We start from the raw sequence: 12,584 nt of genomic DNA on the forward strand, positions 1-12,584 counted from the left end.
TGATGTGCTGAACGTTGAGTCTGCGCTCTGGCGACAGTCGCCCTGTCATAGACAGTGAGTTCAGTTCTGTGCCCAGAAAGGATATTTTCTGACTGGGAGACAGCAAACTTTTCGCCCAATTGACTGTGAGACCTAGATTCTCGAGGTGCTCGAGTAATATGGTCCTGTGTTCTATGAGCTCCAAACGGGATCGAGATAGAATCAGCCAATTCCAAGTAGTTCAAAACTCGCTTGCCCCGAAGTTTCATGGGTGCGAGAGCCACGTCCATGCGCATTGTAAATGAACGGGGCGCAAGAGACTGGCTGAACGGTAGGACTGTGTATTGATATGCCTGGCCCTCGAAGGCGAATCTCAAGAATCACCAGTGACGCGACACTATTTGTATCTGGAAATAAGCGTCCTTCAGATCTATCGACATAAACCAGTCCCCTTGGAAAATGTGGTTGTGATTTGGTTATGAGCATTCTGAACTGGCGTTTCATAAGTGCTCTGTTCAGCTGTCTTAGATCTAGAATGGGTCTGAGACCCCCTTCTTTTTTCGGTACAGAAAATATCTGCTGTACAGGCCCCCTTCGCTCTGAGCTTGAGATAAAGGTTCTCTTGCCCCATTGCTCAATAGTGTCGCTATTTCAGCTTGAAATAGATGGGCTACTTCGGTTTTCACCGTAGATTCCACGCATGCAATGCAGTGGCGGGGACGTTGAAAAAACTGTAGCGAATAGCCTCTTTTTATAGTGTTCAGCACCAATTCCGATAACCCCGGGAAGCTGTGCTCACGCGTTTGCATGAATAGCTAGGGGTAGAATGAGATCTGGGCTCTGGTCTCTGGTCGTGACATTGTGGCAACAAGGGAGCTCTGGTGTGCTGTGACGTTAACACTGTGTTTGCAGTGACTGAGTAGTGTTTGTGGGCACTGGGTCGTGGGCACATTCACTACATTTAATGCACAATCGACATGAGCCAATTTTATTTGGGCGGCAGTGGCTCAGTGGTTCATGTAGGTTGTCTACAAACCAGAAGGTTGGTGGTTCAATCCCCGGTTCCACCTAACCAAGTGTCGAGGTGTCCGTGAGCAAGACACCTAACCCCAGCTGCTCCCGACGAGCTGGATGGCGCCTTGCATGGCTGATACTGCTGTCGGTGTGTGAATGGGTGAATGTGAGGCAATCTGTAAAGCGCTTTGGTGGCCATTAGGTCTATTGAAAGCACTATATAAATGCAGTCCATTTACCAATGGTTGTGGGTATTTTTATTACACTCATAACACCACCAGAAAATACACTCTTTGTGTGATTCCTCTGGGTTGCCGTAAAAATGGTGTTTGTGTGCAGGCAAGGCCGTAGTACCGACTTGTTTAATGCAGAATACACTGGAACACATTTCTTGGAACTGAACGAGTGAAAAGTTTTGGTGAAAGTCTGGCCGCGGCGAGACTTGAACACCGTTGTTTTCCTAGGAGGCCTCTGGCTTGATCTAAATTTTTGGCCAGGGCCTGCGCCTTCTGGCGGCCAGTAGAGCCAGAGCATGTGGTCTCTGTTCCCGGGCCTGGTGATGCTGTGGGGTGGCGGCAGGCGGCCTGCTGTGGAGCCAGAGCGCTTTGGGAGGAAGACCTGTGAGGTCTTTTGAACCTCAATGAATCTTTCCGCGAAAATTTTTGACGGAAGATCCAACAAGGCCAGTCGGGGAGATGGGCACGTCGAGGAACACAGAGCACTCCAAGTCCGGCATCTCCGACAGCGTCAGTCATAGATGTCTCTCAGCAACGGTGAGAGAAGCCATGGTCCGCCCAATGGCCAGTTCAGCAGATTTTGTGGCGTGAAGAGCCAGGTCTGTAGCGTTTCGTAAATCCGGCACATTGATAACTTCCGGGCCTTCCTTGTCCAGTTTTCGGACAACGGCTCAATCCTCACTGTCCGACGCCAGTAAAGAGGAGCTGGCCTCCGAGGATACAGCTGGCTCGTCGTCATCGATGACGAAGCGGCGGCAGACGGTGGCCACTGTCCCTCGCTGAGCGATGCGAGCGAAGCTGGCGGGTGAACCGGCAAGCTTTCATGGGCTAGAGAAGGCTCAGGGACCTGTTGAGTATGGTGCTTTTTGCGGCACGGTACTGTAGCAGGTGGAATTGCAGACTCGGAGAAGGATGCCAGGTGAGTCCTCAGTGCCACCATAGGCAATAGCTCCCAGTGAGGGCAGTCACTGTCGACGAGCACGAGAGCTGCATGATCATTTCCCAGGCAAGAAGCGCAGATTACATGGCGGTCCCTGTCACTGAGTAGGGCTCGGCACGAGATGCAATCTCTTTTAGAGAGAAAAAAAGTGTGAGTCGCAACGGTGAACACACACTTATGCAGAGCGTAAAGACTATAGACACCGGATAGCGAGCCCGTTCTCATCCCAAAGCGCCATATAGGACGCTTTTGCAAAAGCGTAAATATCCAACGCACATGGCACCCTTTAACGTGAAATGGGACGCAGATATATTTGGGCAGAAGGCGCCCCCTAGTGGTCTAACCCTTACCCTGCACCTTACCTAAACTTAACCCTAACCGAAGCGTCTCATTAGACGTTAAAGGGTGCCATGTGCGTTGGATATTTACGCTTTTGCAAAAGCGTCCTATATGGCGCTTTGGGATGAGAACGCGTTGGGATAGCGTAGCAGGAACGGTGAATGAAGGTGTAGGTGTAGGCCAGAGGCTTCGCTGAAGAGATGAAAAATCAGATATATCAGCCCATCGAGGTATATTTATAGAGCTAGGCCACGCCCGCTTTGGCGGGAGGATGATGCATTGGGCGCGAAGTACCCTGATTGGACCTGCAATTTCCACAGGACAGCAAATAGGCACGCAAGCCCATGTCTGCATGCTGCCGCAACACGTTTTACATTAATTCAATATTAAGGATAATTTTGGCTTCAATATCTCGTGGAAAAGAGGTTATCCCTTAGCGTAAGATATTACGTAGTATGAGAGAACCTCTCGTAACAGAACTCACTTTTTTCAGTCTATACCATTAACGTCATTATAAATGTATACCAATTCTCAGATAGAGCTGCCCTATTCTTCTGTAATTAGTGATTGAATTTTATAGCTATTATTTGTGGCAAACATTGTAAATCTTGAATTATTAGAATTACATTTGACAAAATTTTCCATTTAAATATCGTTTTAAAAAGGTTTAACCGTTTATTATCAGCTAAATGTGCTAAACCAGTGCTTCCCAAACTTTTCAGAGTGGCGTAACCCCTGAGGTATTTAATACCCCTCTGTGTACCCCCTCTCTTAGACTTCAATCACACCTTATGGGACAATATTTATCCCCTTATTTGTTTAAGTGGATATTTTTACCTTTATAAATACCTCTAGAAAATAATATTTAAATATTTAATATTTAAATATTTATTCAGTAACGAAGCAAGTGGCTGTATTCATGAATGCGTCATTGAATCATTGATTCTCCCTATTCGTTTAAAGCTGCAGTTTGCTTAAGAAACACTGGCGTGTGTTGCAGTTCTGCCGTGGTTTTCGTTTTAATGTTATATTAAGGTGATGTAGAATTAAATGAACGGCCAAACTCAGCATTTTGTTTGTATACCCCCTTTTTCACCCTCTGTTTGGGAACCACTGAGCTCAATAATAATGTCAAGTTTTACTAAGGACCACTGAAGTTATATCACTAACTTATTAAAACGTTTAATTGATATTACTATTTCTGTAATCATGCACGATCCCCTGTGAATTCAAATAAGAAATCATAAAAAATAAATAAATCAATCAATAATAATAATAAGGTATAAACACAGACAGAAACCATCATAAGAATACAATACAATAAACTGAAGTAATTTTATTTTTACTTTATGTAATAAATGTGGAAATGTAAATGTAAATATTTGCCTCAAATGGGTGCCAGGAAACACATTATTTTACAGTGTCCCTATTGCACATATTATGCGTAAAGTATTCACAATTACAAGCAACTAACCCTAAACCAAACCACTAACCCTAATTATATAGTAAGTATTGTACATGTTTGTATAATTACACTGTAACCTTGGGCACCGTATCAAGCGTAACCAAGGTTTTTGATACAGAAAATAAATTTAGCCAGATAATGTGAAAGTAGACAAAACAATGATGTGAAATGAAGTGCAACAGGTATATTACAAAAGAGCCCTTTCAGACCTACCGTACATTCTACGCCCCCCAGCTAAGCTACGGGCCCCTAAAATGAAAAAAAAAAAAAGGTGATAGCTTAGTAAGAAGGAAATTTAAAAGAAAAGAAAAAAAAAAAACAACTGGCCAAATAATTCAACACTATAAAAGATAAACACTGCTTCTGAGTCATGCATTGTGTCATGCACTCTCTGTAATAATGATAGTATGTCTTCATCTTAATTAAACAAAGAAACAACAAACAAACAAACAAATACAATTAGGCGAATTCACAAAGAATTCCGTGCATGTGCTGTTAAGTGTTTGGCCTCTAAACTACAGCAGGAAGGTAGAATATTGAATTTGGTAAAATATTAAGTAAAAACCTAATTATACTAATTGACTCATTTATTGCTTGTTATGAATTTTTATCATAAACCAATAAATAGCAAAATAAGCCTGTGAAAGTTGTGCAGGCATAATTATGCCAAATTTGTCTTAAGACCTCCCAATTTAAAGTAAAATTAATAAAGCGAAGGCTTCATTTATCATCAATTATGTATTACTTAGTTGCTTTAAGAGATATGCAAATCTAATTGTTGATCGAATAGCACTACTAATATGTGATTAATATGTAAATGATTCCATCATTTTCATAATATTTCAATTTGGCAAATCAAGAAACTCTTAGATCTTGAATGTCTGTTATCATGCATCTAGCAAATCACTTTAGTTCTGTGAAATTCTGCCTGAAGATAAACAACAAATTTAACAAGAAAAAACAAACAAATAAAACAATTATAACAGAAATAAACACAGAAAACACTGAAAATTGTGGGTGCATTGGGCGATATTTTGTCTGTTTTTCTTACTGACAAAGACACAATGCTTTATCTAAATATTGTATCATAACTTCCATTCTCTCAGTAACTGGAATAGTTTTGTTGGCAAAGCCTGTCCCCTAATAAACGTCCGAAATTAGTTTGGGACTAGCTATGGGATCGCTCCAGCTTGAGCCTATGTCTGAAGCACATGTGGAAACAAGTCAAGTCTATAGGCCAACAGCATGGTCAGGTGACACAGCGTCAGCACATCACAGAGACCATAGATAGTTGCTAGATATTAGGGGATGCCTCCCCCACAGGCTCCATCGATGTGGTCGTTGCAGGCAGAAGTAGTTGAGAAAGAATTATCAAAGAGATAGATGGATGGAGCTCTAGCATTAATAATAGTCTCTACAACCAACTTGAGAGACCAGGAATCTATGAGCTGGTACCAACTGTGGGCCAGATCAAGAGCTTCCACATCTCGGGCCTGGGGTGAAATATCTTGCTTTAGGCCTGGGAAAGAATATCTCAGGTAGAGCATCCAAGGAGAGATATCAGGTCCAAGAACCAATGCACAAAGGAGAGATATCATGTCCAAGAACCACACTCAGGCCAGCAAGAATGTAGTACTTAGCAATAGAGGGGACTCTGTCCTGCTGACCGCAGGCTAGAACTCTCTGGAGCAGAGCAATCGGGGGAAAAACATACAAACATCATCGGCAATATCTGCACCCTGGCATACAGTCCTAATGGAGCTGGCGATGTGAGGGCGAACTAGAGCAGACAGTAGGTCCTCTCTTCAGAGATGAACAGACCGAATTCCACTTTGTCAAGCCTCTACCCAAATAATTCCACCACCTTGGGGTGGAGTCTCCATTCTCGAGCCTCAGCCCCTGCCTCGACAGGATGTCTGCACCCACATCCGAATGCCATGGAATGTAGAGTGCCCTCAGGGAGAGCTCTCTGCATTGAGCCCAGGATCTGCTGCACCAACCTGAAAAGGGGGAGTGAATGCAGTCTGCCCAAGTGATTAATGCAAGACACTACTGATGTACCAACACATGGTAACACCTCAGGTCTGGGAGGGAATATTCGAGAGACAGCAACGCATTCTCACCCCAAGGCGTCACCTTTGACCATGCTTCAATATTTGACGTTTTAGGCGCCCTCCAGTTACATGACGCGATTCTACGGCGATTCTACGAAAGCGTCAGGTAGATGACACGGTTAGGTTTAGGTCTGGGGTGGGGGTAGGGTTACATGCGAACCTAGGGCGTCATCTAACTGACGCTAAAGGGCGCCTAAAGCATCAGTTATTGAAACATGGTCAAAATGCTTCCCAAGGCGTCAGTTAGGTGACGCCTTGGGGGTGAGAATGGGCTGGAGACAGATATACAACTTTCATTTATAGGCGTTTTTTGTGCTGAAGAAGATATCAGTCTCCCCAGTCCCCTCGGGCTAATCCAGAATGGCACCCCAACCTGTGAGGGGTGCACCCGTAGTTACCATCTTGCGATGACAACGTGTTCACATGTGAGGAACTGGGATCTCCTCCACACAGAAAGGGATAAAGCCCTCTGTGAGTTACCTTAATCATCTTCAGGCAGTTGCACAATGCCCAAAGGTATCATGTTGGCAGTCTTTGGTATTTTCGGCCAGAAATCTCTTGACTTGCTTTCTTTCATCGCGGCCAGAATGGACTCTGTTCGAGCAGGAGACTGCATGAAAATTAAGTCTAAGACCACCCAATTAAACGTTCTGTCTTGGAAAGAGAACAATCTTCTTGCTGTTCAGTCTCGAACCCCAAATTCTGATGCCGAACTTCTAACTCTTTCTACAAGGCCAATTTGAGCCAGCCGTCCATATAACTGAGTACCCTGGATTCTTAATGGAGCCAGAGCAGGATCCATGGACTTTGTGAAAGTGCGGGGTGACAAGGCTAGGCCAAATGGAATCACCTAAGAGTGGTAAGCTTCGCCCCTGAAAGTGAACCTGAGATTCTTTCTGAGAACACTTCCTGTGATGTTGCAGAAGTTTGATATGAAAGTATGTATCCAGCATCCTATCATGACAAACCAATCCCCGGATTGAATTTGAAACATGATATCGTTGAGCATTAGCAGAATGGACCTGTAAGTCTGCAGAGTATGTTTCTGTGGGCGATGGAGCAAGTCATCTGCTTTGTGGCATGGAGAGTAAGATCTGTGGCACAGTGGTGTTCCCTCACTCCTTCACGAGAGTCAAGGACTTTTAACAGGTCAGACTGGTACACCTGCAAGTTAGCCATCATATGCAGTGACGCACCAGCTTGACCTGCTGCCTCATAGGCCAGATGTAATAAAGGGTAGAGGGTAAATTGGGCCTCTTCTGCGATGATGCTTAAGCAGGGGAGAAATGGCCTGCATAGGCCTACATCTTAACCTGTGGCATCACCGCAAACCCATACCCTTTAAACCCTATGATAGCCAAATAATTTGACATTGCATGTTTATGAATGGGTGTCAAGTACAGGCTGCCCTAGGACCTTGACACCTCAGTTACCCCTTTTCCACCAAAAAAGAATGGGTTCGGAACTGGTGCTGGTTCAAAGTTGGTTCAACTTGCAACCCGTCGTGTTGTTGGTCACCCCAGCCCCCAGCCCCAGCCCCTGACGTAAGGGTGCCGTGGTAAAAGAACGGTTCTCTGGTTCTAGTCCAGCGAAGAGTTGGTGCCACTTTGGAACAAATTTTTCTGGCCGAGAACTGGTTCTTTGGCTGTCGAAACACAAAGAACTGGTTCGCGAGTAGGCACCGGCTCCGAACCGGCTCTCAAAATGCTTTGGTGGAAAAGGGGCAATTGTGAAGGTCCGAGTAGAATAGCAGATGTCTCAAATTTACTTCTTTTTTTCATCTGATCATTTAAGCCTGAGTTTATCCACCACAAAGGTAACCACCTCAAGCAGTTCCTTGAAAGCACGGACTGTGATGGCTGACGAGGCATACTTTGGCCACCCAACACCTCAGAGCCAGAGTTGGCTGACAGTTGGTCCTTGTCTGGATGAGAAAAATTCGCTAGGCAACTTCTGAATCCAGAAAAAGGCCCTTAGAGGACGATGAAGGAGCAAGAGAAAGGGCAGTGCCCGTGTCAAGCCTATCAAAGCTCCATCTGCAACAGACCTGATTTGAGCAACTGTACCCCCTCAGCAAGCATGGGACCCGAACCACAACGGGAGAGCCAGGCATGAGTAAAGCTTCCTCATTGAGTAACATTCCCAAAGAGGGAAATTGCCCCCTTGAGAGATGACTTCTTGAGAGACGACCCAAGCAGATTACATATCATGTTTGTCATCCCTCGTTAGGTAGTGAGGGCATGGTGGAATACACTATTTGTAATTCTTGGATGCCATTATGCTGTTGTATAACAAAGAAACTGGTGATGTGCATTTTAGGGACCTATTTGTGGTCTCAGTGGTGCTGTGGCACAACATCATCTGACTGCGCTATTGGCCAATACGATCGTCATGTTTCCACACGTTCTTCGGCTCACACAGGAGTGTTCCCAAAGTGCTAATGTTTAGTTTCACTCGAAAGAGAACTGTTGGTTAATGGCATATAGGGTCAGGACATTAGCAAGTGACTTCAATGTACAGTATGTGGTTAAAATAATTATTCCAAGTAAAGGGTCGGAGAGGTGTATGCATTTGTAATATTCTTTTTTATTCGTTTTCTGTATTATTATGCCTATTATGTCAATATGTTTACTTATAAAAGAAACATACTTTCAAAATGGTTCTTTTTTCCCCAACACATCTTTAAGCACAGCAGTGTTGCTATGATCCCACATGAAATTCTGATGTCAAATGAGTGAAAACACCTGCACAACCCATGTCATATCTGTTAATCATTTCCTTTTTTATGTTTATCACTGAAAAGAAAAAGAAAATACATAAGGCCATGTATACATTGAAAAAAATCTTAACAAATCAAAATAAATCACAGTTAGTTTGTAAAGAGAAGCACATATAACATGTTTTGGAGAATTAAAAATCCAATTTATGTAATTCACTTACACTTAAATCATTCCAAACCCTTGGTTTTCTTTCTTTCGGAGAACATATAGGCTAAGTCACACAGTATTTGAATGACATGAGGGTCAAAAAGAACAGAATTTTAATTTTGGGCTGAAAATTGAGTCCCCCTAATCTCAAATCCTCAATCGTTATTTTATGATTAAAATTCCAGTCCTATAAATAACAATGTAGTTTGATCAAATATGACAACTGTTAACAGAAAGAGCATGTTATTTCATTGTAGTTTTGCCATTAAACTATAAGCAAGCTACATTAAAAAAAATCTTTTTTTGGTTTTGGTGATACAATTAAATTTCATTATCTCAATAAATCATCATCATGACATCTAAATTTCACTATTCCTTTATAACCATACTGTACACAATTGTTCTTTACTTGCTGTATTGACAATGGTAAAAATGTAGCTGCTACATTGAAACAGAATGAATTAGCATAACACACAAATGCAAATACTTATAACAACATTATCAACAGCAACAAAAGAAGCAAAGGGTTACAATAAGTGCCTGAGATTCATGCAAGGTTTGTCAAAAAATATCTAAGGGCTTCATCCCGCCCTTTAAGTTCTGTTTAAAATGAAATAGACACATGCCAGTGACGCATACAGAAAAACACAGGACTTGCATAGAATGAATGAAGGTCATAAGATTGAAAGAACATCTGCAATATCATCAGCACCTTTAAACAAACATATTTTCATTCCCTGAACATGTCTCTTAGGAAATCAAAAACAGAAATTAAACCTGGAACAATTCATCAGTCTATTGCACCTCTGTAGGTATAAACAGTATGGTACTTATGGTGGCTCAATTGTTTTAGAGAAGAAAGTATACATATAAGCAATAAAAACCAATGAATTATATCTGAATGTTGAATAACAGTTCATAGGTCATTTACACCACAATAAATAAATAATGCATCGTACAATTTCTTTTATAAATCTGTTGGCCCTTTTAGCTGTTCATTTATTTCGTATGGCTAAACCCTTGTTGGGTAAAGCTCATGTTGAAATATATACAGCATATCATTGATTCCCACACCATGGGCATTTGCTATATAATATCATGTTCTATTATGCTTCTAAAATCCATATATTTTTTTTTTTACACACATTCTCTGTGTCACTGTTTTAAAGTGATTCTCTTATTTCTGACAGAATAAAAAATGAGGCAAAAAATCCAAATAACACAGAGGCTCAAACAATATATCTTCACTATTTGAATGGATAGTTCACCCAAAAATGGAAAATTCTGTCATCATTTGCCCAGCCTCATATCATTGCTTCTTCTTAAAAGAAGATTTTTGAAAAATGTCACATGCAAATGTCAATTAAAGTTAAAGGGATACTCCACTTTTTTTTGGAAATAGGCTCATTTTACCACTCCTCCAGAGTTAAACAGTTGGGTTTTACCGTTTTCAAATCCATTCAGCCGATTTTCTGATATTTTGAATATCAGTGCCCAGACAGTTTCTGGTCTCATTGATATCCATAGTATATATTTTTTTCCTACTATGGAAGTCAACGAGACCAGAAATTGTCTGGTTACTGATATTCTTCTAAATATCAGAAAATCGGTTGAATACATTCGAAAACGGTAAAACCCAACTGTTTAACTCTGGGGGAGTTGTAAAATGAGCCTATTTCCAAAAAAGGGGAGTATCCTTTTAATAGGCCCAAATGTTGTTTTGGACCTGACTTTCATTAAAGGAGTAGTTCTCTTTAAAATTAATATCATCCCCCGAAGCTATAGGTGTAAATGATTTTCTTCCTTCAGACGAATACAATCTGAGTTACAGTATATATTAAAAATATCCTGGCTCTTTTGATTGACTCTTGATTGCAACCATCAGTTTGAAGCTGGAGTTTGTTTATGATGGATGGATGCTTTTTTTTTTTTAGCTTCAAACTAATGATTAGCTTGGAAGTGTCAGGGTGTTTATTGACATAACTCTGCGTGTATTCGTCTGAAAGAAGAATGTCATATACACCTAGGATGGCTTGAGGGTGAGTAAATCATGGGGTAATTTTCATTTTTAAAGGGATAGTTCACTTTGAAATGAATTTTTGGTATGTTTTAGCTTACCTCAAGGGCATCCAAGATCTAGGTGTCTTTGTTTCCGCAGTAGTTTAAAAAAAAAATAATTTTTAGGTCGTAAATGTAAGTACAGCCAAGTCCAAGTGATCTAAGGGCGCTTTGTGGCTGTGGTTACAAGAAGAAAAAACGATATAAATACTGTATTTTCTCACACAAACCACTCGTTTCGTGTCTCAGGCCATCACTGTGTACTTACATTTACGAGTCATTAAATCATGTTTAATTTGGACTTCTCTGTGCATGCTCTTTGAGGTGGTGACCATAGACCTCCATTATATGACTGATAGACAACAACGGTTTGACCTAAAAATATCAAAATTGAAAATACGGTCGAAACAAAGACACCTACATCTTGGATGCCCTTGAGGTAAGCTAAAACATACAGTACCAAAATTTAATTTTAAAGTGAACTATCCCTTTAAGTGAACTACTCCTTTAAGGACAAAATAGTAACATCTTTTGTGCTCCACAGAAGTAGTGAGTCAGTCATAAAGCCAGGTTTGGGACAACATAAGTCCAACAACATGATTTTTTAGAATTGTCAGTTTTGAGTGAACTATCTTTTAAATGTGTGCGTTGTGTGCATTGTCTCTTTTTAATTAAGCCAATTAAAGCAGTTAAACTGTCACCAAGCATGATAACTCAATATCTCCATTTGCAACAGGACACACATCAGCAAGGCCCTATTCGTAGATTAATGAGCTAAAAAAATAAAAGAAAATTACATCACTAGTAATGACGGTGTCAGTACATTCAAACCGTGCCACTCCGTGCTTTGCAAAGGACCAAGGACATTTGACGGTGTCTTTAATGCCAAATAATTGGCTTGCTCAATGACCATATATATATATATATATATATATATATATATATATATATATATATATATATATATAATGGTGGCATAAAGCTAATGGATTTAAGATGGTTTTAATTGGATGGTTGTTTTCATGAATGTTGTAGAAAAAATCCACATTTGGTATTTGAAAAGTTAAAAATTGCTAAAATTGATCTTTAAAGTATAATGATGTGAGTGAATTTTATCCTTTACTCAAGGTAAATGGAGATATGTCAATCGAAAATGATGTTGTGATTAATTTCTTGAATATTTCTTATTTAAGATCGCAAATTGTTACTACCACTCAAGGTAACACTGGCGAATCTAAACAATGAAATGTGTTGTAATATTTCAAATGAATCCCCCATTTTAAATATAGGCTACTTCATTTTCAAAAGACAAATATTGCCTTAAACTTTGGCATGAGGAGTTATTTTTCTAGTAAACAAAATAGTTTCATATAGCCTCTGTTATAAATAAACTACTTAAACCTAGTACATAAAAATATATTTCATTAAGGAATGTTTATCTTATATTTTTAACATGATACTTATTTTCTATGTGAACTATATGGTGTATTAATGCAATTTTTCCATAAGTGT

At 40.6% G+C, this 12,584-nt stretch overlaps 1 protein-coding gene across 2 annotated transcripts in view; it reads right to left on the minus strand.

The window, feature by feature from the left end:
* dlgap2b (DLG associated protein 2b) overlaps positions 1-12,584 on the minus strand; it is a 141,759-nt gene that overhangs the window by 47,426 nt on the left and 81,749 nt on the right. For both annotated transcript variants that reach the window (XM_089118480.1, XM_089118479.1), the window contains exon 6: positions 4,187-4,222. In XM_089118480.1, coding sequence (XP_088974606.1) covers positions 4,187-4,222 — 36 coding nt within the window. The remainder of the gene's footprint in view (positions 1-4,186; positions 4,223-12,584) is intronic.

This window comes from Pimephales promelas, chromosome 13, assembly GCF_988280905.1.
Source record: "Pimephales promelas chromosome 13, fPimPro1.hap1.1, whole genome shotgun sequence".
Taxonomy (NCBI): domain Eukaryota; kingdom Metazoa; phylum Chordata; class Actinopteri; order Cypriniformes; family Leuciscidae; genus Pimephales; species Pimephales promelas.